Source organism: Phalacrocorax aristotelis, chromosome 3, assembly GCF_949628215.1.
Source record: "Phalacrocorax aristotelis chromosome 3, bGulAri2.1, whole genome shotgun sequence".
Lineage (NCBI taxonomy): Eukaryota > Metazoa > Chordata > Aves > Suliformes > Phalacrocoracidae > Phalacrocorax > Phalacrocorax aristotelis.
Window position 1 is genome coordinate 87,598,077 of NC_134278.1, and position 25,232 is coordinate 87,623,308.

At 40.3% G+C, this 25,232-nt stretch overlaps 1 protein-coding gene across 3 annotated transcripts in view; it reads right to left on the bottom strand.

Annotated features, from left to right (window-relative positions):
* The window catches only part of VPS54 (VPS54 subunit of GARP complex), a 51,514-nt gene that overhangs the window by 13,079 nt on the left and 13,203 nt on the right, over positions 1-25,232 (bottom strand). For all 3 annotated transcript variants that reach the window (XR_012659766.1, XM_075088379.1, XM_075088378.1), the window contains 12 exons: positions 22,470-22,504; positions 21,040-21,171; positions 17,998-18,383; positions 13,635-13,761; positions 12,452-12,559; positions 9,314-9,369; positions 7,438-7,534; positions 6,628-6,962; positions 4,617-4,746; positions 3,985-4,166; positions 3,068-3,180; positions 1,730-1,793 (listed from right to left, as the gene is read on the bottom strand). Coding sequence is in view for 2 of the 3 variants with exons in the window: in XM_075088378.1 (XP_074944479.1) it covers positions 1,730-1,793; positions 3,068-3,180; positions 3,985-4,166; positions 4,617-4,746; positions 6,628-6,962; positions 7,438-7,534; positions 9,314-9,369; positions 12,452-12,559; positions 13,635-13,761; positions 17,998-18,383; positions 21,040-21,171; positions 22,470-22,504 (1,765 nt within the window). In the remaining variant the exon portion in view is untranslated. The remainder of the gene's footprint in view (positions 1-1,729; positions 1,794-3,067; positions 3,181-3,984; positions 4,167-4,616; positions 4,747-6,627; positions 6,963-7,437; positions 7,535-9,313; positions 9,370-12,451; positions 12,560-13,634; positions 13,762-17,997; positions 18,384-21,039; positions 21,172-22,469; positions 22,505-25,232) is intronic.

Below are 25,232 nucleotides of genomic sequence, written 5' to 3' on the forward strand. Positions count from 1 at the left end.
AAAATCCGCAGAATGCAGGCAACAACCACCATTGAAAAGGATGTAATGAATGCTAAGGAATAACAAACAGAAAAGGCAAATATTAAAATATGCTCAACACCTGTAATTTCCCCTGAATTCAGCAGGCGCTAGAGAACTGGGGAGCTACTGGATGGGCAGCTCCCCAAAGAGCAGGTACACTCCTTTGAATTCAGATACACAGAAGGCAGGAAAACTAAGGCAAAATCAAATGTTCAGTGTAGGTATTCTAACACTTCAAAAAGTTAAATCTCTTTCTTCCATTAGGTAGTAGGGTGCAGAAAGTTGATGAACAATCAACTGAAAATAAATACCTTGAGAATTTTTGGGGTACATCTAAGCTTTTTTTTGCGAATGCATTTTATTTGATTAAACACAATGAAACTGTATGTAGAAGTGTGTAGAACCAAAACAAGTATTTGCACCAACATGAAGCTGACAATTGCTTCACAGAGCTAAATATAACAAGTTTCAAATGAACAGAGATGGGTTATCAAACACATCATCTATTAAGTAAATTTTATCCTTTAAAGCATGTTCAAATGCTCCTACTTGACCTGAAATGCTTTTTTTGCAGTGATATCAGTTGGCTGGCACGGAAGTTCTGAGCCATCAGCTTCTGTTTCTAATTGAACAATGACGTATCATTATGAAGCAACTAATAAAATGACAGCTGGTCAAAGACATTATGTAAATCAGAACTTCTAAGTTTGGGGTAAATTGATGTTAGGACTCTAGGGAGTGAGATCTTCCAGGTTTTACTCCCTCCACAAAAACACTCTCATGCATATTTAATGCTTAAGCCTCACAGTCTTTTGAAACGCAGCATGCTTTTAAATTAAAGAAGTATGTGAGTACCATATATTTTAAAATGTCTTTGATATAACCAGCTTCAAGAAGCTACTTTCCAACCCAAAGCAGTCGGGATACCAAGAAATAGCATATGCAGTTTCTGAGATAACTCGTATCTTATTCCTTATTCTGAATAAGATAAGCAATCATCCAGTAGTAGACTTGGGGATTTTGGGATTGTTCAGCCTGGAGAAGAGAAGGCTCCCGGGAGACCTTATTGCAGCCTTTCAGTACTTAAAGGGGCCTTATAAGAAAGATGGGGACAGACTTTTTAGCAGGGCCTGTTGCGATAGGACAGGGGATAGTGGTTTTAAACTAAAAGAGGATAGATTTAGGGTGGTGAAACACTGGAACAGGTTGCCCAGAGAGGTGGTAGATGCCCCATCCCTGGAAACATTCAGTGTCAGGTTGGACAGGGCTCTGAGCAACCTGATCTAGCTGAAGATGTCCCTGCTCACTGCAGGGGGGTTGTATGAGGTGACCTCTAAAGGTTCCTTCCAACCAAAACTATTCTATGATTTTGCCAGAAATAATCTATATTGCATGAAATAACAAGTGTGCTCTGAAGACAAACCTGTATTTTCATGACTAGGTTTTAATGAAATAATTGGGAAAAAAATCATATTCAAATGAAACCATAAATTTCAGCCTAGTCATTCAGAGAAGAAACAGCATTTTAACATATGGAAGAGCTTGTAATGCTTTATAACTGTCGAGGAACTAAAGAGAAACTGGTCCGTGGAAGGAGAGAGGTTTTTCTATTTACATAAGATTGCTAGAGCTGTTAGTATTCATCACAGCTCTACTCAAAAGTTCTTGCCAACTAATCCACTGCTAAAAGAAAGAGAGTGCATCTTACCCAACTGTTGCATACTTTTGTCCTTCAACAATAAGGAATTCAGTTGGCTTTCTTTCTTCAGTAGCTAGGCATTTTAACAAGAAAGGAAAAGGGATGAGTTGAACTAAAAACAAGTAGTTTCTAAAAATCTAATGTTCACTTCCTAAGGCTTGAAAAAAACCACAATCAATCTTTGGTGCACTGCTCTCTCTTACAATATTTATTATACAGTTGGCTACGCACCATAACATTACAACCCATAAAGTTACTTTATTATCTGCTGGGGTTTTACATCAAAAAATCCCTGAAAGTCCCATAATCATAGACTTAGAAACTTCAAATACAACAGGTTACGAATAGAAGTAGAAAAGCAGAAAAAGTCACTAGGTTTTCTACTAGACAGTCTCAAATTATTTGCTGTGTATATTAATATTTTAGCTCCAAACCACATCTTCCTCAGGCTTCACAGTTGAACCTTACCGATGCAGTTTTTCATGGTGCATTTGATGCCACCAGTTTCCTATCTTCTTGAAGGAAGCTACAAGAGCTTATTTTAAGACCAATGGTTGATGAGCATATTGTGGTGTCATGTTCCATAATTGGAGTGATTATTGCCTAATGTATTCTCTGTATCTGCTATATTCCTTTTGAGGGGGTGGGGTTTCTCCACCATGACACTATGTCTATTGCCATTTCCTTCCCCTCTAAGTAGGTTTTCTTCCTTTGTAGCTGTTCACACAGATTCATCGCTGCAATACTGGATGAGTATCCCCACAGGTAAGAACACACCACAAATTCCCATTCTGCACAAAGGGATATGGGGCACAAGGAGGAAAAAAGTGACTTTTCTCAGGTCAAATGAGGTTTCTGTGGCAAGGTAAATAATTCAATGTACATGAATTTTCACTTCAATGAGCAGCCACATAGCATACTGCCTTTCATTTGAAAACCTGCCAGATGAAGTAGTGGGACAAATCAAGCTTTGTTTAACATGGGGGCTGAACACACACATGCTCCTCAGTCCCTTGCAACACTTGGTGGTGGTATGTTCTGGGGAAAGACTGGATTTGTGCAAAGACTGTAAGCCTCTGCACTGGGAATACTTGTATAAAAAATTAGCTCACTCCCTGTGCTAACACTTAAATGGATTTTCAAAAAACAAGTAAATGATCTTTTAAGGTCAGCACAAGAAGTTTCAACACCAGTAACAGAAAAAGAGGTATCAACTTCCTTCTGATCCCCCCAGAAGAGAGCGAGCAAACACAGATCAGAAGTGACATTGTAATATGTCCATCAACATTCAATAGCAGCATTTGCTGATAATAAATTAAGTTAACAGTAGGACTGAAAGATACACACCTGCTGGTTTTTTTTCAGGGAGAGAAATTCTGCCATCTGACACTGAATCGACAAGATCCTGAAACTCAGCAGGAACTTCAGCTTGCTTCCAGCGCTCATTGTCCAAAAGTAGGCTAGTTATAAACACAAAAGAGAGGAGGCTGAAAAAATTAAATGCTTTTTCTTGATTCTTCTCCTGCCTGTAATGCTGTGGAATCAAAGCTACGGTAATTTTAAAAAAGCTGGTGGCCCAAAATGTTATATTATTTATCTTCACTAGAAAGAGGTGCCCAGCAATTGGAAGTAGCAAAACAGAAAAACACCGTGTTGCCCTAGAGATCTCACAATTGGTTTGTTCAATCTATCACAGAGGAAAAAGACTACACTAGACAATAAAGATCCTTACAAGATCACTGCCACTGAAGTAATGGGTAAATACTGGAATTTTAAGAGCTTTTGATGGATGAGAGCAAAAAGACTTGATGTATGTTACTGGGAAGGCTGTTCCCCAAGCAGTTGATTGGGTTTTTTGTAATTATTGTTTTTGTTGGAGGCTTTTTAGGTTGGGTGGGGGGTTGGTTTGTTTGTTTTTAAAAACAAACAAACAAAACAGCTGGAAGTGAATTATCCTGAAGTTACTTAAGCCCTGAGTCAGAGCAACCCTGCCCTTCAATGTCAGTCTTGAGTATTTCCTGTAGCTATTACTGTCCTCATTTAGGTAACTGCAGAGCAATCCAGTTTGAAGAAATTAAGTTATGAAAACAGTAAAAGTCTAAACCAATTGAAAATAATTGGGTTTTAACACAGTTTTTTGACCCCCTGCTCTTAAGTACAACTGGCTTACTAGTGTTCTAAGCAACAAAAGATTTGTGTTTGTCTGGCATATGACTGATAAAATTATTCAGGTAAGAACACAAAGATCTTCTACCCAGAGATACCTTAGTTTTGTCTTCCTCTCCTCATGGAATCTATTCACAAATCTATTGGCTTGACTCTGAAGTGCTCCTCGCAAGGACATACTCTTTCTGCCACAGATCTGCTCGGTATCTAAGATAAAGCTTTCCATCAAGTGAGAAAGAGCAACAAACTCGTTGGAATTCAGCTTCTCTAGGAAGCCATCCTATATGCAAAGAAAACCATTGTAAGGTGACGTAACACCACAAAAATTCAGAGATGTTAAAAAAATAACTAGCCAGCATGTCTGAGGGCTACTAATATTTTAAGAGGCACATTATTTAACCCTACATGAGACAGAGAAAGCAGACTGCAGTACAAGCAGCTACCTTGTTATAGATATGCATTCTCTGCATGGAGGTTCAAAGACAGCAAGTCAGGACATTAAAAAGGAAAAAAAAAAAAGTAGCAGAAACCCACATTGCCTTACAATGACATGATACGTTAGTACTTGTGTGCTCTGGGCGTTAACATCAAGTGCCTGTGGCAGCAAGAACAGTTACTTAATTTCAGTTGAGAATGCCATTTCAGAACTCTCCCTCGTTAAACCAGTAACCTGAGAGTAAATTCTCATTATGGATGAGACAGCGACAGCAGTCTGACCCAAGCTCCTTACCTTTGCTCTTGCCATGAGGAACTTGACTGAACGATCATGGCAGATATCAGAGGCATTATAAAGTAACTCTTGAATATTGTTTGCCAGCCTGACCAGTTCCAGGTCAGTCAGCTTCATGTCATCACTGATCCTACAAATGACAGAATCAGTTTGTTGAGCATCAATTTATAAAAAAAATCAGTATTTCTGCTCACAGGTTGAAGGAGGAAAGAGCCTTGCAGTAACTGTCAAATGTAGACAGTCAATCACCAAAGTCACTTTGTACAGATGGGATCTTCTAAGCTGCTGTCAATGTCATGTCAGTCCCTGTAACAAGGAAATGCACAACTGCACATCCTTATATTTTGTTTTAAGTCCACATTCTAATTGCTATTAACGGTCTTAGAGAAAACACAATATAGCCATTACTAATACAATAAATATTAATATTTACTGAGCTAAGATTTACCCAGTTCCTGTAACACTTGAGCATCACAAGCGTATGACAGTAACACACAGCTTTTTTTCTTCCAATGCAAGTGTAAAGCCTAAAATAGATACTTTGCGCTACCTGCCACCTCAATCTATAGGCTGTCATTCTATTAGCTCTTTAGAATTCAGGCTCCTAAGTTGGTGCTTTTTAAAACCTTTTGTGATTTGTCTCTGTTTTGCAGCTAGCCCGTAACACAGCTCTGCCATTCGTGTAATTAGTTAAGATAACAATGTCTTGGTCCAGTGTGGCTGCTCAAGGAACAGTATGAGAGGAGAGAGAAAACCTGGGATGCTACAGAGCAGCAACTGGGCTAGCATTGCTGTAGCTATGTAATTTTATTAGCCTGCTCCAAACACAGAGTAGAGATGCAAAGAAAACCAGAAGAGGGATGAAGCAAGTTCATTTTAGAACAAAATTATGCAACCAGCCTTGGGAACAACTTTATTGCTCGAGATCTCTAGCTGGGTGGTATGTTTTTAGCAAAATTGGCAAAGGGCTCCAGACCAGTTCAGATCCAACTCCCTTCTACTTCCATGCTCCTCACTGTAACCCTGGACTCCTCTTCACATTGCATTTCTCTTCCAGCATACGATGGATGTTTGGACATACAGAGGCCTGAATTTGTTTTATGCACAGCATATTTATTTTACATCTATCTCCTTCAGCCAGCATAGTGATTTGATAGGGGGAAGGTCTCTATCAAAACCGACAGTTGCTTTAACACACAAGTATAGACGTTTGAGTACCAACTGGCTAGAGCACGCAGGCCACTGGGTATATTTCAGCAGGGTAACAAAGTGGTATTTCAATTTTGCTTCATAGAGCTCTGTATCCAGACATGCTGGCTTTTGAAGTGGCTCATGCCCGTGTCCCATACACACTATTTTTTTTTTTTTTAATTAAAAAAAAAAAAAGGTAGCTCTGACTTCCAGCCATAGATAAGGTATGCATAAAAGGATGCCAAAAATGTTACAACTCCGGAGTCTGGTGCACCACAGAGCAGCACTGCCTATGTTACCAAAGCACTGAGATGGATTTATTTAACCATGCAAGTCAAATAGTTAAGAGTGAAAAACTGACTTTTTTCTCTAGAATTTATCAAAGTGTATTCCATGAAGGCAGCTTTAAAAAAAAAAAAAAAAGCCATAGGGAACAGAGATGCTTCTGCCTACTAAAGGCACAACAATCTGTCTTTCACATAGGCTAGACTTGCATCTCTCCTGCTCTCTACAGAAGCAGGCTCCCCAGCAGAAGAGATGGAGAAAGGGTCCGTTTCTGTAAGTGGTGACATAATCAGTACCCATACCACCACACACAGAGGTGGGAGCAAGGCAAATAAATGAAACAAAGGTGAGCTGGGGACAGGAGACTGATAGCAGTCTCTATGGGCAATGGTGGAGAGCCATTCCACCTCACTGACCTAGAAAAGCACATGCCTCCAAAGTAATTTTTCTACTGTAGCATCAGAATCAACCACCTTCGCATAACACCTTGTTTCTGACATGCTGCAAAGTTGAGACAGGCAGCACATTTACTTACATCATCTCTACTCCCCCTGGAGTAACAGAAGATGCTTGCTCTTTGCTGGATGAGGAATCGGTAGTGCACTCTGGTTCAGAAACTGAATCACTGCTACAGGGCTCACTGTTTGGGGAAGTGTTCCTTTGAGAGGTAGTGTCAGCTGCTACAGGCGGGAGGTCCCCTTCGCCGAATGCATCACTTATAAACATGCCTTCATGAGTCAGGTAAGCCACTTCTGTGTCCACCGTGCTGTCTTTAGCAGAGCTCTTTTGTAAGGTGTCCTCCAGGTCTCTGGTTTTTTGGTTCTTGTCTAGAACCAAGAAAACCACGCTACGGATAGTATTTAATGTTGCCTGGAATCAAATATAACTTTTATTACAAAAAAACCAAAACCCTCTGCCACAGGCTTGCACTACAGATTTTCTTTCACCCACAAAATTAAATTAAATCCTGGCTTTATTTTCAATTGTGTAATTAGCATTCGGAGGCAGACTCATCTGTCTTTGACAGTAACCAATATCAGACATTTCTAAGAATGCTGAAAGAAAGCTCATTTGGAGCAATCTAACACGTACAAAAGTTCTGTCCTAATCCCTAGCAGCCTGAAATGGATGTAATCACGCAATGAGAGGTATTATCTCCTTCCCACTGCTCTCTTTGTTAGCAATGAACATTTTTGCCCTGGATGCCAATATTCACATATCCTTCTTTCAATCAGAAGTTTGAATTCTATAATCAAAACCAATACCTTAAGACTTCAAATGGAAAGTAACTTCATTCCATTTCATGTCTGAACTATGTGAAGCTCTTGGTAAATGAATGTCTTACCTTTATTCTCTTGAGGAAGATGGTAAGCTTAGAAAAAATATTCTTCAGTAAATCAAACCACTGAGGAAAATTCATCATCCTCATCTGGTCTGCAAGCCTAAAAAAACAGAGCAGTATTCAGTAAACAGCAGATGTTTACTGGCCATGACGCCTACTGGCACATAAAGAAAAAACCCCATGCTTTAAATGGAATTGTAAATATACGGAACACTGCGTAGACTTTTATCTGGCAAGACAACAGACATCACCTGAACAACAGTCATGATCAACACAATGTATGCAAGTGGAATGGAGAAGGTGGTGTATAAAAATAGATCATATTAAAAAAAATCAAAATGTCACAAATTTCCATTTAGTTTTTCCAGGGCATAATGTTCTTTTCCCCAGGGTAAGTATACGATACCAGCAAGGAAAGGGGGTTAGTAACTTTTTCACACATTACGTGAAAGAAATGAGATTACAAAAAAAATAATTTGCAAGTGTTACAAAAGCCACGCTGTTAAGCCCATATTCTTGCATTGCAGTGAGACCACTTCAGCTGACTTGCACTTTAATAGCAATTTGTGGCAAAAAGCAAAAAAGTCATTGACAGAACAAAAGTTAAACCCTGTAATACACATCTAGGACCCAACTGCAGAACAGTAAACACTGGAGAATGGCGAACAATACCCAACGTTTAAACATGAGCCTGTGTCCAGTCTTCTCCCAGTCTGGGTGTGAATCTCATGCAGATTCTGCCGCTCACTTTGCTTTATCAGCTGGTCTGGTTTTATTATCTTGGGGTAACCCTTTACTGACCCAAACGAATCATAGAGCTACAGAAACACAGATGCTGGCAGAGGGGCTTCTGGAGCTGGGACCCCTGGAGGTGCCTTGTCCAATGCCTGCTCAATGCAGGTCCAACTGGATTGGGTTGCCAGTCAAAGCTTGAATATATCCCAGGACGGAGATCCCACAGCCTCTCAGGGCCACTGTTCCCAAGTTTGCCCATCCTTATAGGGAACACATTTTTCCTAAGATTCAACTAGTGTTTCTCAGCTTCCACCTTATGCCCATTGCCCCTCATCCTTCCCCTGCACACCTCTGAGAGGAGCCTGGCTCTGTCTACAGCTCCACTATAACCCTCCCATGGGGTAGCTGTGGGCAGTTCTCCCCTCACTGGAGAGGGACCCAGCTCCCTTGACTGCTCCTCCTACACTCCATGCTTCAGCCCCCAACCAGCCCAGTGGCTTCCACTGGATCTCAATGTCTTCTTGTTCCTCAACCTGCTGGCCATGCTAACATGGCCCAGGCTGTGGCTGCAAGGACACACTGCTGGTCCATGGCCAATTAGTTCTCCATGGACCCACTGGTCCTGCCTGGCAAAGCTGCTTTGAACCAGCCAGCTCCTGCCTCTCCTCTTGCAAACGGTTGCTCCTTCCAAGACACAGAACTTGACATTTGCTTTTGTTGGGCTTTATGATGCTCCTGCCCACCCATTTCTTGGGTCTGAAGTTGTCTGATCGCCTCTCTGGATAGCTCGGGTTCATTCATGCGGGACATACCAGATTATAATTACTTGAAAGCATTTCCTGTTGTCAAGAGATCTATGCCTAAATACAGTAGTTTATACTTCATGCATTGAGATGCACAGAATTTCAGGTTTTATTTTAAAGCTAAGTTTAATTTTAGGTAACATTAGAATATGAGCAAGAAGGGGAATATGCAACACAGATGCAGACAAAAGCAGAGGCTTAAGGTGAAACAGAAGGATAATTCTTAATTACAGGAAATTTAAGCACAAATTAGAATGGTAAATTTATCTATGCTAAAAAATGTCCATCTCCTATCCCCACCCACTGCCACCACAAAAAAAAAAATCCGGCTGTATACTTACTTAACAACCACTTCTGTATCTATTTCTTCTATCTGCGATACCGTATTAACCACACACTGTCAAATTTAAAGGGGAAAAAACAAAACAAGATCTTAGCTTCCTTCTAACCGCTGCCAGGTTTCATAGCACACACAATAATCCTCAAGTTAAATAAGAAAAAGTAAAACAAAGGAAATACATTATTTGTTTAACAACTTGTTTCTCTAAAAACAAATAAACCAAAATCCTAAAAGAACCCCCCCCAAACATCTGTTTACAAAATACAGATGACCAAAATGTTCCCAACTTGTACTAAGCTCTGGAGGGCACACTGGCTCCATCTCAAAGGGACCTGAGCATGGTTCTGAGCACAAATGTTAAGCACCATTTAAAAAATGTCTCTCAGGTCAGGTACTTAAGAATAAAAGCCTTATTCTTCCCCTTTCCAAAGTGACCGACTTTGAAAAATGTTGGTTGACTTCCTTTTCAACCTTAAATACAGAACTTAGAACCTAACCTAAATGGAAAGGAACAGCACCAGGGAAGCATGGAAGCACATACCTACAGTCCTGTGCTTTCAACTGTTAAGGCAGACCCAGTTTCATGCACACATGGTGTTTGCTGTCTGTCCTCTTCACCTCCAGGGCACTGCCTGCCTCTATCCCTAGATTTCTCCACATCTTTATTGCTATGCTGTGGCCTTTCCTCAAAGGATATTTGCTCTTCAACCGGTACATACAAAACTGGCCAGTTTCTTTAAGTCTCCAGAACAACTGATTTTCATTCCAAACATATCTATTGTTTTACAGCAGTTTGTTCACTGATCTGTTTTCACACTACTTGTAAGCCCTAGGTACAAGTCAACTCCATTTAGACTGAATTAGGGGTTTTCTCCCAAATGTCGATCAATAACCTGACCAAATGAGTCAGTAGTGTATGAACTCATCTTGCCTTTAACTGAATAAGTACAATCCAAATGGTGACTGATGGCCGCCATATCAAGCTACATGGATTTTACCCGCATTTTGAATAAGGTGGTCAGTACAGAAGCTTCTTAAAAGCAGACCTTGTTCTTGAACTATGCAGTGTGTTCAGTGCCTACAAACCTCTGCTCTTTCACCTGCCTGGCAATAAAGAGCTACTAAAGTACTGACCAAACCGCCCAGCAATGAATTTGGACAGGAAGCACATTTGAGATGTGGGAAAGAAATAGTTTCCTTTATTAAGGAAAAATATGTCCAAGAGTTGAGACAATAGGCCACAATGCAAATGTGTTGTATAAACCACTTAGAAATACACCAATCCTGTCTATTTTCATTATTCAGTAGAAACTTACATTGGAAGTTGATTAAATTTCATCTATTACTGAGCAGAGGTGACACCTGAAAAATCCAACAAAAAGACAAATATCCCCAGCAGAATGGGAGAAGGACTTTATGATCAAGAATGAGTAGCAAAACAGGGAGCACTACTTGCCTATTCTCCAACTAAACAGAGAATTTGAAGGAAAAAGTGATTCCTCATGACTGCAAGTGAAAAGCCAATGAAGACTGATGGGCAGATGAGCAGTTTCATCCTGGTGGTGTGCGTCGGGGTTTTGTGTGCGTCGGGGTTTTTTTTTTTTTTATTACACATTATGTGAAGGCCCAGAGCAACTGCACATAGCTGTATGCTCTTGTTTTTCCAGGCTTACAGTAATACAGCATGACTAGAAACCAGTGCTCACTCCCACCTTCTGCTGGTCTTTCAGGGAGCAGGGCAGTGACCCAGCCCAGCATCCCTCTGCTTTCAGGTGGGGAGAGAATAAGCAGCAGGGGTGCTTAATCAGGGTGCTGAACCCAATTTAAATTGCATAGGGTCAAGTGAAAAAGAGCTCACATCATTGCCAAGTCCTTACAAGAAGTACAGCTGCACAAACCACTGTCTTCTAATTCTGCCACAGTATTTACTAGCAACATCAGCCTGTTGCTGACCCATCCTGCACAACTGGATCCACAGAAGGTGGGCTGCATTGTGAAGTGGATTGTGGGAGCAAATCTGGCTTTAAACCAAAATTATAATAATGACGACTATGATGATGATCCTCCTCCTCCTCCAAAAGCTGGGTTCCCAACATGGTTCACAACCCAGCTCTGAACAGCATGCCATACTACGAGGACAGGAGAGACTGTCCTCATCTGCTGGCAAACCACCACCTAACTATCTCCCAGCCTTTGAGGTACAAATCAAAGGTAGCTTGTAACCCATCAGAACATGACTCCTGAAATAATCACGTATCTCTAGGGAAGAAAAACACCTCTTACGCAATATTCTCACATATGCACACAAACAAACAAGATGAGTAAAATTAAAAGTTCAGTCTAGAGGTTTTTTTGTTTGCAAACAAAGGCCATCACGTAACTATCGAAAATATTCCACACATTTTTCCCCAAAGAAGTAATCTAAATGTTATTCATTTGTTGGTTTTAGCTGGTTTTATCTAACAAAGATTTTTGGTTTGAAAAGACAGATACACTACCCTAAGTGGCAAACCACAGCAACATGGATATCTTAAAAATAATTTTTACGGGCAAGCACTTCTACCTTCTTCATCACTTCACCTGGCTCTCTTAAAAAAAGAGAAGGAATGTGTTCCAACATGTGCCTACGCTAGGTCTGTGTGAACACTCAGGCAAGCAATATTTTCTGTAGCAGTTGTTGGAAATTCAGTTGTTTCAGCTAGCAAGTTTTTTGATTCTCTTTTACGTATTTACACCAAGAACTTGGAGGGGTTGTTTTGGCAGGGGGCTTTTTAGTGTGGTTTGGGGTTTTGTTTTGTTCTGTTCTGAAACAGTGTTATGACGCAACTATGCTATTTGGTAAAGCCATGTATTAACAGAAAGAAAAAAACTTAAGCTACCATCGGGGAACTCAGAACAACAGTAATTATACAGAAAAGGCTGTGATCTGCTGTACTTGTGCTACCCGCTCCTTCCAGGAGGCCTTTTCTGCAAACAGACCTCTGTGCTTCAGGGAGTCCTTGGTGTCTGCAAGACCAGCTTCTCTAAATGAGAGACCATCAGCCACCAAAACACTTCATCAGACCTGTTCTTAACTAAAATAATAACTTGTAACAGGTTGAGGCAACCTTGTCAGATATGCTAGAAGTGTTTGGCTTACCTGTTTAATTATGTTCTTTGCAGTAAGCATCATTTCATCTCCATATATTTCATAAAAATTTAGCTTTCTTTGTTTTAAAAGTCCAAATACTAGCGATACAAGTCTCTCCTGTCAAGAAGAAAAAAGAAAATAAAAAACTACACTAAAAATATCAAGGTGAGGACAAGAAACAATTCTAAGAAACTGCACAGAAGTAAGAAAGTTCATGTATCAAACACATGGTGAACAGGATTTAGATCAGTCCAGTGTGCTGAGACTAATGCCACGATTTAACTATACAAACTTCCCTGTGGCAATACCAGCTAATGGAGTCCCTTCCTCCCAGCCCCTTTCATGCCTGTTCCTCAGTTGTGTTCATTCACTTGTGCTTAAAAACATGGATATTTCTAAAGATTAGTGAGTCTCCTTACCCCGAGCAAGAATGACACTAAATACAATAGCACCAGCACAAGCGAGAGACTATCACATTGCAGCACGGAGGCAGGAAGAAGCTATAGGGCAGAAATGGGAATATTTTAAGTGCTATTGCCATTCACTGTATTTCATGAAACCCATAGACGAAACACGACTAAACAGTTAATAGGGTCTAGCAGTTACTGAAGAATAGTACAAGCGAAATCCAGAAAAATCTTTTCCTGTCTAGAAAGCAATCACAATAGCTTAATCTTCAGATGTTTATGATCTTCAGCTGAGTGAGTAATATATATATATTGCAGATTGTGTGTGTATTGCAGAGTGAGTGTGTGTGTATATATATATACTGCAAATGAAGCATATATTCAGGGAAACCATATGCTTTATATATGTACCTATAAAGGCAGAGGGAGACAGGATGAGAACAACATGCAACTATCAGCTTTCATGGCAAAACTGAAATTTTAACAGTGCAGTAGATATGAGAGTCTGTTCCACTTACACGTTGAGGTTCATGAAGTGAAAATCAGAGAAAAGAAAACTTATTATTTTGGAAAAATAAAGTAGGACTGGATTGAAGTTCCATGAGTTTAGTTACAACTATTTGATTTTACCAAGCACATTAAAAAAAGGGAGGCGAAGGAGGTTTGGATGAGAAGAGAAATAGTATAAAATTATAATGTTGCTACTAGTGAATTAGTTGGTGCTATTAAGTATGTTAAAGATGCAAACGTATTCATCAGACAGTTTATTTCAATAACAGACATACCTCTTCTAGAATTTGGCAATCATCTTCTAGGGGTCTATTTAAATCATTGCGAGCATAAGTTGAAAACTCTGCAATCATCATTTTATCTATCAGCTTTTCCAGTTCACAAAGCTGTGAGCCAAGATGCCTAAAAAAAACAACCATTGAGATATGAGCTAAATAATCAACCTGAAAATGAATCATTAGTTCACAGTAGAAGAAAATAACCACCCAGCAGGTAATTTCCATGCAATCAACACTGGCTTAATGGGAGGCTGAAATCTTTCACTTCTTAGAGCATTTTTCAGAGGCACCGTCACCTTGCAGCAAAACATATGGACTTGAATATTGATAGAGTGTAAAAATTGGATATAGGGGCTTTTTTTTTTTCTTTTTTGGAAGGTGCTAAGTACCTCTCTGCCCAATGAAGTGAACCAGAACCAAAAATACACAGTGCTTTTAAGTATATAGGTGTTAAAAAGGAGGAATACTACTTTGCTGATCCAGTTCCTCAGCTCATCAGTCCGCAAGTTCTTCCACTTCAAATATTTGAGCTTTTGATGTGGTCACAGATTTAGTTCACGTGACTGAGATACAGTAATAGCTTTACATTATTGGATGGCCTTCTCAAAACTCCTCTGTGTTCTCTGATTTGCCATTTTTATGCTACTCTAAATCAAAAACACTTTCTCCACATATTTCCATGATTTAAAACCATATTTTGCAGACAGTCATCATACAGAACCACAACAAAATTTCTCATGTCAGAAACATTGGCCAGTCTTGAAAAGTTGTTCAATTAGAGAAACTTTTAGCAGAGTAAAATTAAAAGTGGGAGTTTCAGAGATGCCAAACACTCCAGGCTTTCCAACTTCCACTGACACCTGAGAATACCAGTATCTATAAAAATCAACTGTTGTTTCAGAGAGAGAATGGCACTTTGCCAATAAGAATTAACAGGAGCTGTGATATTTTAGATAAACCTGGACACAAAACTGGGAGGATGAACCTGCATGGCTCACTGGCTTTAATACAGTGCTGGTGTAGTAGGACCGTTAGCTTGTGTAGAGCAACAAAAATGCCTTAGCACCCCCTGAGAGGAACACTGCTGTACCAGTGCGAAGCCCACAGGATCTGGCCTCGCAGCCCATGTAGGGCCAAGTCAGCACCAGGGTCTGAGGAAGCACGATGCCAGAGTAGCTCCTCTCTGCAGAAGCCCACACAGTGAGCTCTGAGCTGAACTGAATGAATCTTGCTGGATCCAAGTTAAGCACTTTTTTTTTATTTTAAGATGACCAGGAACGTGTCTGCTTTTGAAATTGTTGGTCAATAACTGATTGGAATGGACGAAGTGGACAAATTTCAAATACCTAATTTAAGCAAAAATGGCCTATAGAAAATCCAAGCCAGTTGCATCATGGACATTTCAAAACAAACCCAACAGAAAAAAATTAAAGATTATTATTTGCAGTGTAATGACAAGTTGCAAAACTTACTGCAGGACTAATACCCATAACACAAAGGCTCTTAGGTAAGCGCAAAGATGCTCTTCAGTAAATTATTTCTGTAACTGCTTACGTACACTGTAACCTAACCTCTCAAAACTCAGGTATGGACATGTCCAACAAAGGTTCCCAGCACTTGCTGCCACCACTTCACCTGAGACGTTCTAGTCCCTAACAATAACAACATCACTCTACCCTAAAACACACAGGACTAAGTCAAACCTTAATTCATACTCCAGCAAAACACCTTGGCGATGATCTCTTAAGAGGTACCAGTCATACAACAGGTCCTTTCAATGATTAAACTACAATTCTCTTCTGTAAAATTATGAATGCAGGGTAAAAATTCTTTTAAAATACACAGATGAGAACTATTTTACCAGGTGCTTGTGGTTTGTCAGCATACCTGTGCAAAAAACAAAAATCACCAATCTCCATCACCCCATCAAGAATTATGAAAACAATATAAAACCTGGCAGCACAGATCTGTAATTTGGTTAACACTTAAGGATTTTTTTTCTTATAAAAAAGATGAACTTGAAAAGGTTAAAGAGCTCTAAAACTTTAACTCTATCCTCCCCCCAGCAGTAGAAAGAGGTAACCATACAGTTATGACTGATACATATAATCACTGGGGATATTAACTTGGACTAAAGACACCAATCTATTACTTCGCAGCACCATTAAGGTGGTTTCATTTTTTGCTATAACTAGAATAAAATTTTTTTTCTGCATATAGCATGACAAGAGGAGAATAATTGTTGTATATGGATGATGTCAATAGTTTTCTTGCTGCTTTACACTGAATGATTCTGTGACACAATTCAATTTGAAGCTGTCTGTTCAAAAGCAAATTCTACTAGCTGCCACGCACAACACTAAAGCAACAAGTTTTTTAAAAAATAAGATACAAATTATTTAGGAAAAAAGGAGATACTAATTGTTTAGAAAAATGAGACACTAAAGTTAATCTCTTAAATGAATTAGGTATTTATCTCACTTGACAACTGCAGCATTCTTAGAACAAAGCAAGAACATCTGTTTGGTATTTCTTGAAAAAAGCTAAAGTATTTGTATACGGCATCAATTCAGATTTTTAAAATTTTATCTATTTTTAAAAAAGCAACATTCTACTGAGAAGTTTTATCAACATGTCCATCTTCCCATGCACATTATTGCTCCAGTCACGCTTACACACAGGCCACTGCAAGACTTGGGAACAACTGTGCTAGGCTTCTCAACTGCACTTGCATCTCTGGTGAGGGTGATGACTTAGGGTGAATCTAACTCACCTTTCTGAACTTTAATATCCAAGGCAGAGGGGACATTTCCCACTCCCATCACTATTTTTAACTCTACCAAATGAACCAACTGAGCATATTCAGAGAAATCACTTTTCACAGACAAGATGAGTATTTACCTGCAAATATGTTCCACATCTGAGTGTATTTTTAAAATAATGGCACATTCTTGGGACATCACGTATACTAATCACAATGACAACAGAATTGCACTCTGCTGACAGAGCACAGAGGTTACTTGATTGCAAAACACAACTAATTCTGATTGATGTTGTCACAGGGTAGAAGTACACTCATTATCATGAAGGTAAATACAGATGTGACTCAGTCAAGGGCTGTGCACCAGAATCAAGTGGTTGAGGGTAGGAACACTAAAGAGGAAAGAAACTGCACTGAGATGTCTGAAGATGGACTACCTAAGCTAGAAGAAAAAGACTAACAGCTTTAGACAACTTTCCTCCTAATAGCTTATTAGCTCTTAAAAAAATTAAATGTAATTTTATTTTAAAATACTTTTTCCAAGATCTTTCCTACATAAAGTATGACTTCTTTTCTGAACCAGCTAGAAGGAGTGTTAGAAGAGGAGCTCATCTGAACAGACGGACAAGAATAGTAACTGCAGAAGTTCTGAACATTCATGTTACAGTTATTGAGCAACAACCGTGTTTTTATTATGCAAGCTGGGAACCACCAGGTTGCAGAAACCACAATCCCTAAACAAAACAAAACTTCTGTTAACAGAAGCAGTCAGCACGAGACCTTGCACTCACTAATTCCCGTAACTGTAAAAAACACAGCAGCAACAGCAGCTTGCGCAGCACCTTCCCACTGCTTCCTCCCCTCCCAACTTCAGCAGCTCACAGAGCTGGATTTCTCAGTCGGATGGACCAAGGGGAAGCACCCCCAGCCAGCATAAATACAGCTCCCCACAAGAGCAGACATGGCTGAACACGTCCCATCTGACCAGCTGTCAACCTCAGACCTCAGCCATGGTTTGATAGCTTTGCACTAGGTTTTGCTTGCAAAGCTTCTTCCAGCACAGGCACAGGCTGGAGGCCAACCCGCTAAACAGACGGTCTGTGCATATTCCCGTAACACCACATGTCTAGGCCAGTTACTAAAGCCAGTGGCCCAGAGTAGAGCTGCATAGCAAGAACTGTATCTCTGAGGTGCTGCATGCATGAGGACTGCAGACCAGCACTTGGAAACCACCTCTCAGCTGTAGGCTACAAGCCCTGCAAAATGATGATCCTAGAGGTCTTTTTCAACCTTAATGATTCTATGAAGGTCCAGCCACTGCTTGGCTCTCATTGCTGCACCCCCTAAATCACCTGTAGAAAAGAGTGGAGTACAAAGCATCTAGATATGAAAACTTCACCACCACCACCCCAAAAAAAAAAAAATTCTCTCTGACACATGCATTACTTACACTGCTTATACCACACTTCCATTTTGTACCTTTTGTACTATGTCCTCCAGGAATGAACAAAGGTAAAACAAATCCCTTCAGCCAACTTAATGTGCCTAACACGTTCTAGCTCTTATTGTGTTTTATTAATTTCCTAGATGGTTACCTACCGGAAACTGTGAATGCCTTGAAGCTCTTGCTGTAACACCTCCTGTGTTGTTGCTATTAAGTCCAAAGCTCCAACAAACTCAGAAGTAGATAGCAGCAGCTGTACTGTTGGCTGTGTTTGGTGTACAGTAGCCATTAATTTCAGCTTATTGTATGCTTTTATACAGTTATTTCTGGTGAGTGACAGCCTTAAAACTCGAAGCGATCCTTCACACATTACTTGATCAATTTTGGAGATTTTCTCTCTAAGTAATTTTACGGCCTGGGAGGTTTTCCTGAGGTAGTCCTGCAATTCATGCTGAGAGGTCATTGCATGAAAAAATGCTTCTGAGCGCAGAGAAATCTGATGAGCAATATTGACTTCCACAATGTCCAGATAATGGCTCAGCTAGAAAGAGGAGGAAAAACAAACAATTTGTTAGGACTTGGCAACTTTATCACCATGCAAATCTACTTTCAGGGTATTTGTCTTATTGCATCATGAGGAAATTTTTCTAACAAAAATTAAAACCCTTTGTCAGATTAGCAAGCAAATAACTACCAATTGTAGTTTGATTTTTTAAATGAGCTCAAAATCACTTTGGGAAGGCTGACTTGATGCCTCTCCTGCTCAAAAATTACAAGGTAGAAAAGCAAATAATTTTCAAATATCCAAGCTTTCGTACCACATGGTTGCACGCTGGCACTGTTACCATACAGCCATTAACCAGGAAGACAGCTTTGGATGCTGGCTTGCAAGTAAGAACAGTATACACATGCAAATATGCTATGTACTTCTGGTCACTTATGTTGCTAAAGATGCAGCCCGCCTATACTTTTGGCATGGCTTTTGAATGGCTCTGTTCATTTGAAAGGCTGTAGCATCTTTTTTGTACAAAAATCCTCAGGATATCTCTGGCTGCAGTTGTTTTTTACCAACCAGCTGGCGTTCCTGTTAAATGTATTTCATGTGCGCTGGCACTGTGGATTTCCCAGAGACAGAGTATGCCTACATGTTTAGAACCTGAGATTCAATTCTCTATGCCGAACAGTTACCAGACCACTGGGATGGCCTGGTTATTTGAGCTGTAAAAGCTCTGTGTTCTGGCTTATGCTGAATATGCAAACTCAAAGGACTGAGGCATTAGGATGCTTATCTGAATGCTAATACTCAGATGACCTGGTTTCTAAGAGGCGCCAAGCACTCAAACCTCATGCTAAATTTCAAAAGGCGCATCCAGAGATGGAAAGGAAGTCAGCTGGAGAACGTTCCCTTCTTATAGTTATTTTTATCCTTCAAGTATTTAACACTGGGGATTTATACAATACGCAAGCCCATCTTTTTTATAATACTTTTAATAAAAAACATCCTCCAAACAGCTGTGACACAGCTAGCCCACAGGAAAAGCTGAGACAGTGACACAGGGATCAGAGAAGGGTTATTATGATCATTTATTTTGGTGAATGTACCAACTAGGTGTCCTAGGTCCCTTCACTATGCTAATAAGCAAGGTAGAACAAACAGAACAAAATGATAGTACCTGCCTCAAAGAGCTTACAGTTCCAGTGCAGGGTAAGACATGGAAGGAGGTAGGGAGGAAAGAAATCTCAGCAGGAAATTGTTCAAGTAGATCAGCAGCAGTCCAAAAGCACTAACAGCCTAATTACATGTGCTTAAGGCAGATTTTTCCAAATCCTGTTGAAAAAATAGTGCCTGGAGCTAAGTATAATTATGGCAGCAGGGTGCCTATTTACATATGGTAAGTGTAAACCTCGTGCAGTTCAGAGCCTTTAGAAAGTAAAACAAAAAATTTGGACCCGTTTCGGTAACATGAAGCAGTGTAATAATTTGTTTATCAGGCGCGTGGCTTTGGAGGCAACAGAACTGTTTTATACTCTTTAGGTGTTTGTACCACCTCTCCAAAGAAGCGTGGCTTATGGCTACTCAAAGCCTTATTTTCACTCCACTGCATCAGAGGGGGCTCTAGGTCTCCTTCATTCAAAGCCAATGCTGAGTGTCGATCCTGCTGCTGCCAGGCTCACTTTGCGAGATGAAAGCATACGCCAGACACTGCTTTTTCATCTTCAGACACCAACTGCCACGTGAAAGTCCAAAAGAGTATTCCTCCAACTTCAGGTGTGGAGGACGACCCAATGAACCCAAGTTAGCCTCCAGCAGAGCCTGTCTCTTCCTCCTGACATGGAGGGAGAGCAGGAAGACTAACTCCTGGAAATCTGGTAACATCTTCCAGAAGATCTCATGTTATTTTTCCTTAAGGCACCTCACTACTTCCCCACCCTCCCACCCCTCAGCTCCCAGAAGCTTTAGTAGGATAAACAGGAGGGAAAATTAAAGTTAGAAAACAGACACCAAAATTATGTAGATTTTCTAAGCGCATGTTGTGGGTATTCGTACCATAAAAAATATTCACTATGGGATTTTCTACACTATGACTACGTAACTAACAACAACAAAAAAGACCTAACAAGATGACTTCTGTTTCCAGTATGAAAGAAACAGTTCTGCTTTCATGCTCTCACTCAAGTCCTTTGTGAAAAGCAAAAATGGATCAGTGCAGATGACATGAGAAAAAGGTAGGAGGAATATCCTGACATACAAAACCTTAGGATATCGTATTTCTTTTAGCAGAGAAATCACAGTGCCTTGAATCTGGATTTTCCTGAGAAAGCAGTAGTTTTAAACAGTGTACAACCTCTAACTTTCCCTTCTCATGGAATTGCTCTGCCTCCCTAACAAACAGTTCCACATCTCTGAAGTTCTCAATATGTACCTGCTTCACTAAGTTTTAGTGATCATAAAGAGCCAATTATTATGCCATATACAGGTTCTTTTTTCTAGATTAAATAGATATATTTATTTAGCAGAGGAAAGTGCCAGTGCTTCCCACACTGTTTACTAACAATCTGCAGCCTGACATAAAACGAGAGATAACAAAGCCCACAACTGCAATGTCTTAACAAACAGTACAGAACAGCAGCAGTGGAGCTCCTCTCTAGTAAGTAACAGCTGTTACAGATAACAACATCTTATATTGAAGTTGTACCTTTTCTTGAAGTAACCTGGAGGAAGCTGCGTCACGATTTCCTTTTCCACCAGCAGTACTAAAATGAGACCATGGTAAAACGGCATTAAATGTTAAGGAATCTTCCAAGGCAAAATCTGGTTTCATAAAAATCTGAAACAGAAAAAAAAAGAAATAAATGTATCTCTCTCACCCTTACATTTCCTCCCCAGTTTAACACACCTCCTGTTTCACGAAGCTAACAGGGATCTTATTTGTTGATTTTTCAAAACCCAAATTTTCATTTATCCAGGCAAATTCATTCCAGACCTCATAACCAATTTACTTTACATCTTAAAAGCTTGTGTGATCTGACAAGGTCTTATCTTCCTAAAAGTGTGAGTCACAGCCCCAAAATTACATAGGCTATCAAGCACCCAAGATGATCTAAACATCCTGAGCATGAAAAATGTAGGCAGCACTAAACTGCAGGTGGGTCCTCTAAAGGATGAGAGCAAAACTTCAACAGCAGGGGCATCCTACTGCTGATATGCTTATTTCTGGGGCTATAGCTTCTACCAGACTGAGAATCCAGCCAGCTGTCAGGGTGCAGTAAGTGCTGCCTGGGAAGGAACAGAGCCTCAAAGGAGGTCAGCTTAGCACAGTGCAGCAAATGTGCTGGTCACAGAAGGAATCAGTAGCATGTAACATTAACTCTACACATCCCAAAGAACTATTAATCTCAAATTGTCTCTGATAACATTTTTACTTGACAAAAAACTGGCACTAACCTTGAGCTTCCAGGCAAGAGTAGTACCCTTTTGCCTGTATATATGAAGTGTAATTTTAAAAGGTTCAACATAGACTATAGCATCACACTACACTCAAACATTTTTATTTCCTGGACTTTAAACACTGCAGTGACAGCTATTCAAGTAACAGCCTACATGACAGGCACAATGATGCTGATCCATATTAACACACTGATTTCTTAATGTACCTTAGAAATGGAATCTGGAGTTGTCTCTTTTGCCAACCTGCCACAAAATCCCACATCATATATGCTGCAAGCATATAGGCAAGAGGGCTTTGCTCAAGATTTCAACCTAATGCTAGGTTGTGTACACTATGCAATATTCAAGCTTCTATCAAACCTTTCCATTTCCTTTTCCTCCTAGAACACAGAGTGGCTAATTTTGCCCAGCTCTGAGGTTTTAACTCTTAAAGATGAAAGAGTTAATGGCATTTTGTATTCTACTTTAAGTAAGAGAAAAATCAAGACCACAGGAAACAACAACAAAAAAAGAAAAAGCAGACTGTTTGTAGTTGTAAATTCTGAGCACTGCAGATCCTCTTGAGAATCAGCTCAAGTAATCAGTTTGAACAAAATGTCTACAAAGAGAGTACATTCATATATTCCAGACTACATGTGAGAAATCCTTATAAAAGCTAAGACTGCACAGGAACCATACCTTAGGTACTTGTTCCAGATCTGTCCTGGATTTATCTAAAATTAAGCAAAATACAAGGAAGTAGTTATTCATGAGCAAACAATGGAAAACAATTACCTTGAACACTATGAAACCCTATGAGGAAGTTTTCAAGACAATGGCGCAAGGTTCCTCACAGGGGCAGATAGGCAACAGGGGTTATAAATTGAAAGGAAAGGTTCTGACTGAACACAGGGAAAACCTTTTTCACCATGAGGACAATCAAGCATTGTAGCAGCCTGCCCAGACAGGCTAGACACTCTCCATCCTTGGAGGTCTTCAAGACTTGTCTGGATAAAGCCCTAAACAGCTTGTCCTGACCTCACAGCTGAACTGGCTTTGAGATGGCAGTTGGAGTAAAGACATTCTGAAGTCTCTTCTAACGTGAAACATTCTGATTCTTTGAAACACTCTGTTGTCCTTTGTAGTTTAGGTCTCATGCTCAGAGTATTCAAAGGTGCTCACTCTTGGCTGCTTTGACAGCAAAAATGTCAGTCATACAAAGCAATCTACTTAGCCTTTCACATTCCTTCAATCAATTGCCATGGGGCAGTAAAAGATCCCTCTAACATCACCCCAATTCTAATGCTCCATTAAAGATTTTTGCTTTTTGATTGAAAGTTTGATTGAAGCTGCCCATATAATGACTTCTTGCCCATATAATCACAGCACTTGGAGGATGGACGCGCAAAGGCTGGCAAGAAGAATGAATGAGGATTCGGACAGAGTCCCAAGCACGCTGTGCAAGTAGCACAGAAGTAGCCCTTCCCTTGCTGACCTGGCAATCACAGAGGGTAAGACATAGTTGAGCTGGGAAAAAGAGGTGCATCGTTGTACCCCAGCAGAACTTGAAGAAAAAGCAAATTCAAATTTCTGAGGCTCAGCCAAAATCCCCCTTTCCTCCCCTAATCATTTACTTAGTGTGCATCAGGAAGAGGGGGCACATTGGAGGCCAAAAAAGGTGAGGAATTTAAAAAACAACAAGCCCATACCTCAGCTGGACAACCCTGACAAACATGGTAAATGCTGCATCAGCATTATCTCCCACATTTCTCTCACCTCTTTGGCTCTTACTTTGTTTTACTTGTATTGAAATACAAAAGGCATCCTAGGAATCATCCTGCTGTCCTCAGTCTTTGGACAGACCAACTCTTATGGAAGTGAAAGGCCAAGTCTTGTGAGCTGGAGTTAGAGGAAGACAGGCAATGCTAACAAAAGAAACTATAGAAAATACAGAGTTTCAGTTTACCAAATGATGGTGCTGCCAGGAACTGTTCATCTACCTGAGAAGCTCCCAGTTACTTTGGGGACACAGTAACTTTCACTTTTTAAAAAACAAAAGCCTCCTTCAAAATGGATTAAGCTAAGCCTGAAGAAGAAACTTTTATTTTGCAGTATGCGCCACAGACTCATTCAGGAACAGCTGTTCCAAAATAACACCAAGTACAGAGAAACCCTACAGAAGGGCTTCCTTTTGCATGGAAAAGGAGGAATAAGCCGACTGAAAGAACTTCATCAAAAGAGGTAAACTACTGAATGCTTCTTGTTGCATTTCCTGTAGACATTGATATAGACAAACCTGATCAAACAGCGACTAGGAAATGAGCGCTTTTAGGCTAACATTTTTGAGAAAATAAATTAGACCAAATTAAATATTAAAAGTTTGCTCCAGGTTACGAGTGTTTCTTCCTTTTGCTTGCCTTTTTTGTTTCATTTTGCTCCCACCTTCCTTTGCCGAGTTTCATATTTGCTGAACTACTTCAATAAAATCTTGAAATTCAGCCTTGCTACAGCTGCAGACACCAAAAAAAGTTTGCCAAGTAGTCTTTGCTAACAGCAATAATCAGAGAAACACCAGCCAGAGAACTGGCCAGGGTGGAAATACACAAAGTTCAACACAGGAAAAGGCAAAGTCCTGCACCTGGGGAGGAATAACCCCAAGCACCAGTACACACTAGGGCCAGAAAGCACCTCTGCAGAGAGGGACTGGGGCTCTGGCAGACAACAAACTGACCACAAGCCAGCAGTGCACTCTTGTGGCAAAGCATCCTGGGCTGCATTAGGCAGAGAACTGCCAGCAGGTTTAGGACATGTGATCCTCCCTCTCCACTCTGCACTGGTGAGAGATCTGGAGCAGTGTGCCTGGTTCTGAGCTCCCCAGTACATGACACACCTAGGCATAATGCAGCGAGTCCAGTGAAGGACCACAAATATGATTAAGAGTCCAGGGCATTTGTCATAGGAGGAGAGGCTGAGAGAGCTGAGACTGTTTAACCTGGGGGGAATCTTATCAGTGTTTTCAAATATCTGATGAGAGGGTGTAAAGATGACAGAGCAAGCTCTTCTCAGTGGTGCCCAGTGACAGGACAAGAGGCAATGGGCAGAAAGTGATACATGAAAAATACCATCTGAACATAATAAAACGTTTTTACTGTGAGAGTGGGTCAAAAACTGACACAGGTTGCCCAGAGAGGTTGTATAATCTCCATCCATGGATAAATTCAAAACCCAACCACACACTGTCCTCCCATAGGTGACCCTGCTTGAGGGGGTGGATTGGACTAGACCATCTTGAGATGTCACCTCCCACCTTAGCTATTCCATGATCCTCATGGCAGAGACAGGAATGGCCCAGCACTGCTATTCTTCATTGCAAAATCAATAGCTGCTAGAAAGGTGATGTAACTGTTTCAAAAGACCTTAAATAAAAGGAAGTTAAAGAAAATGTTGCCAGTGACATCATGA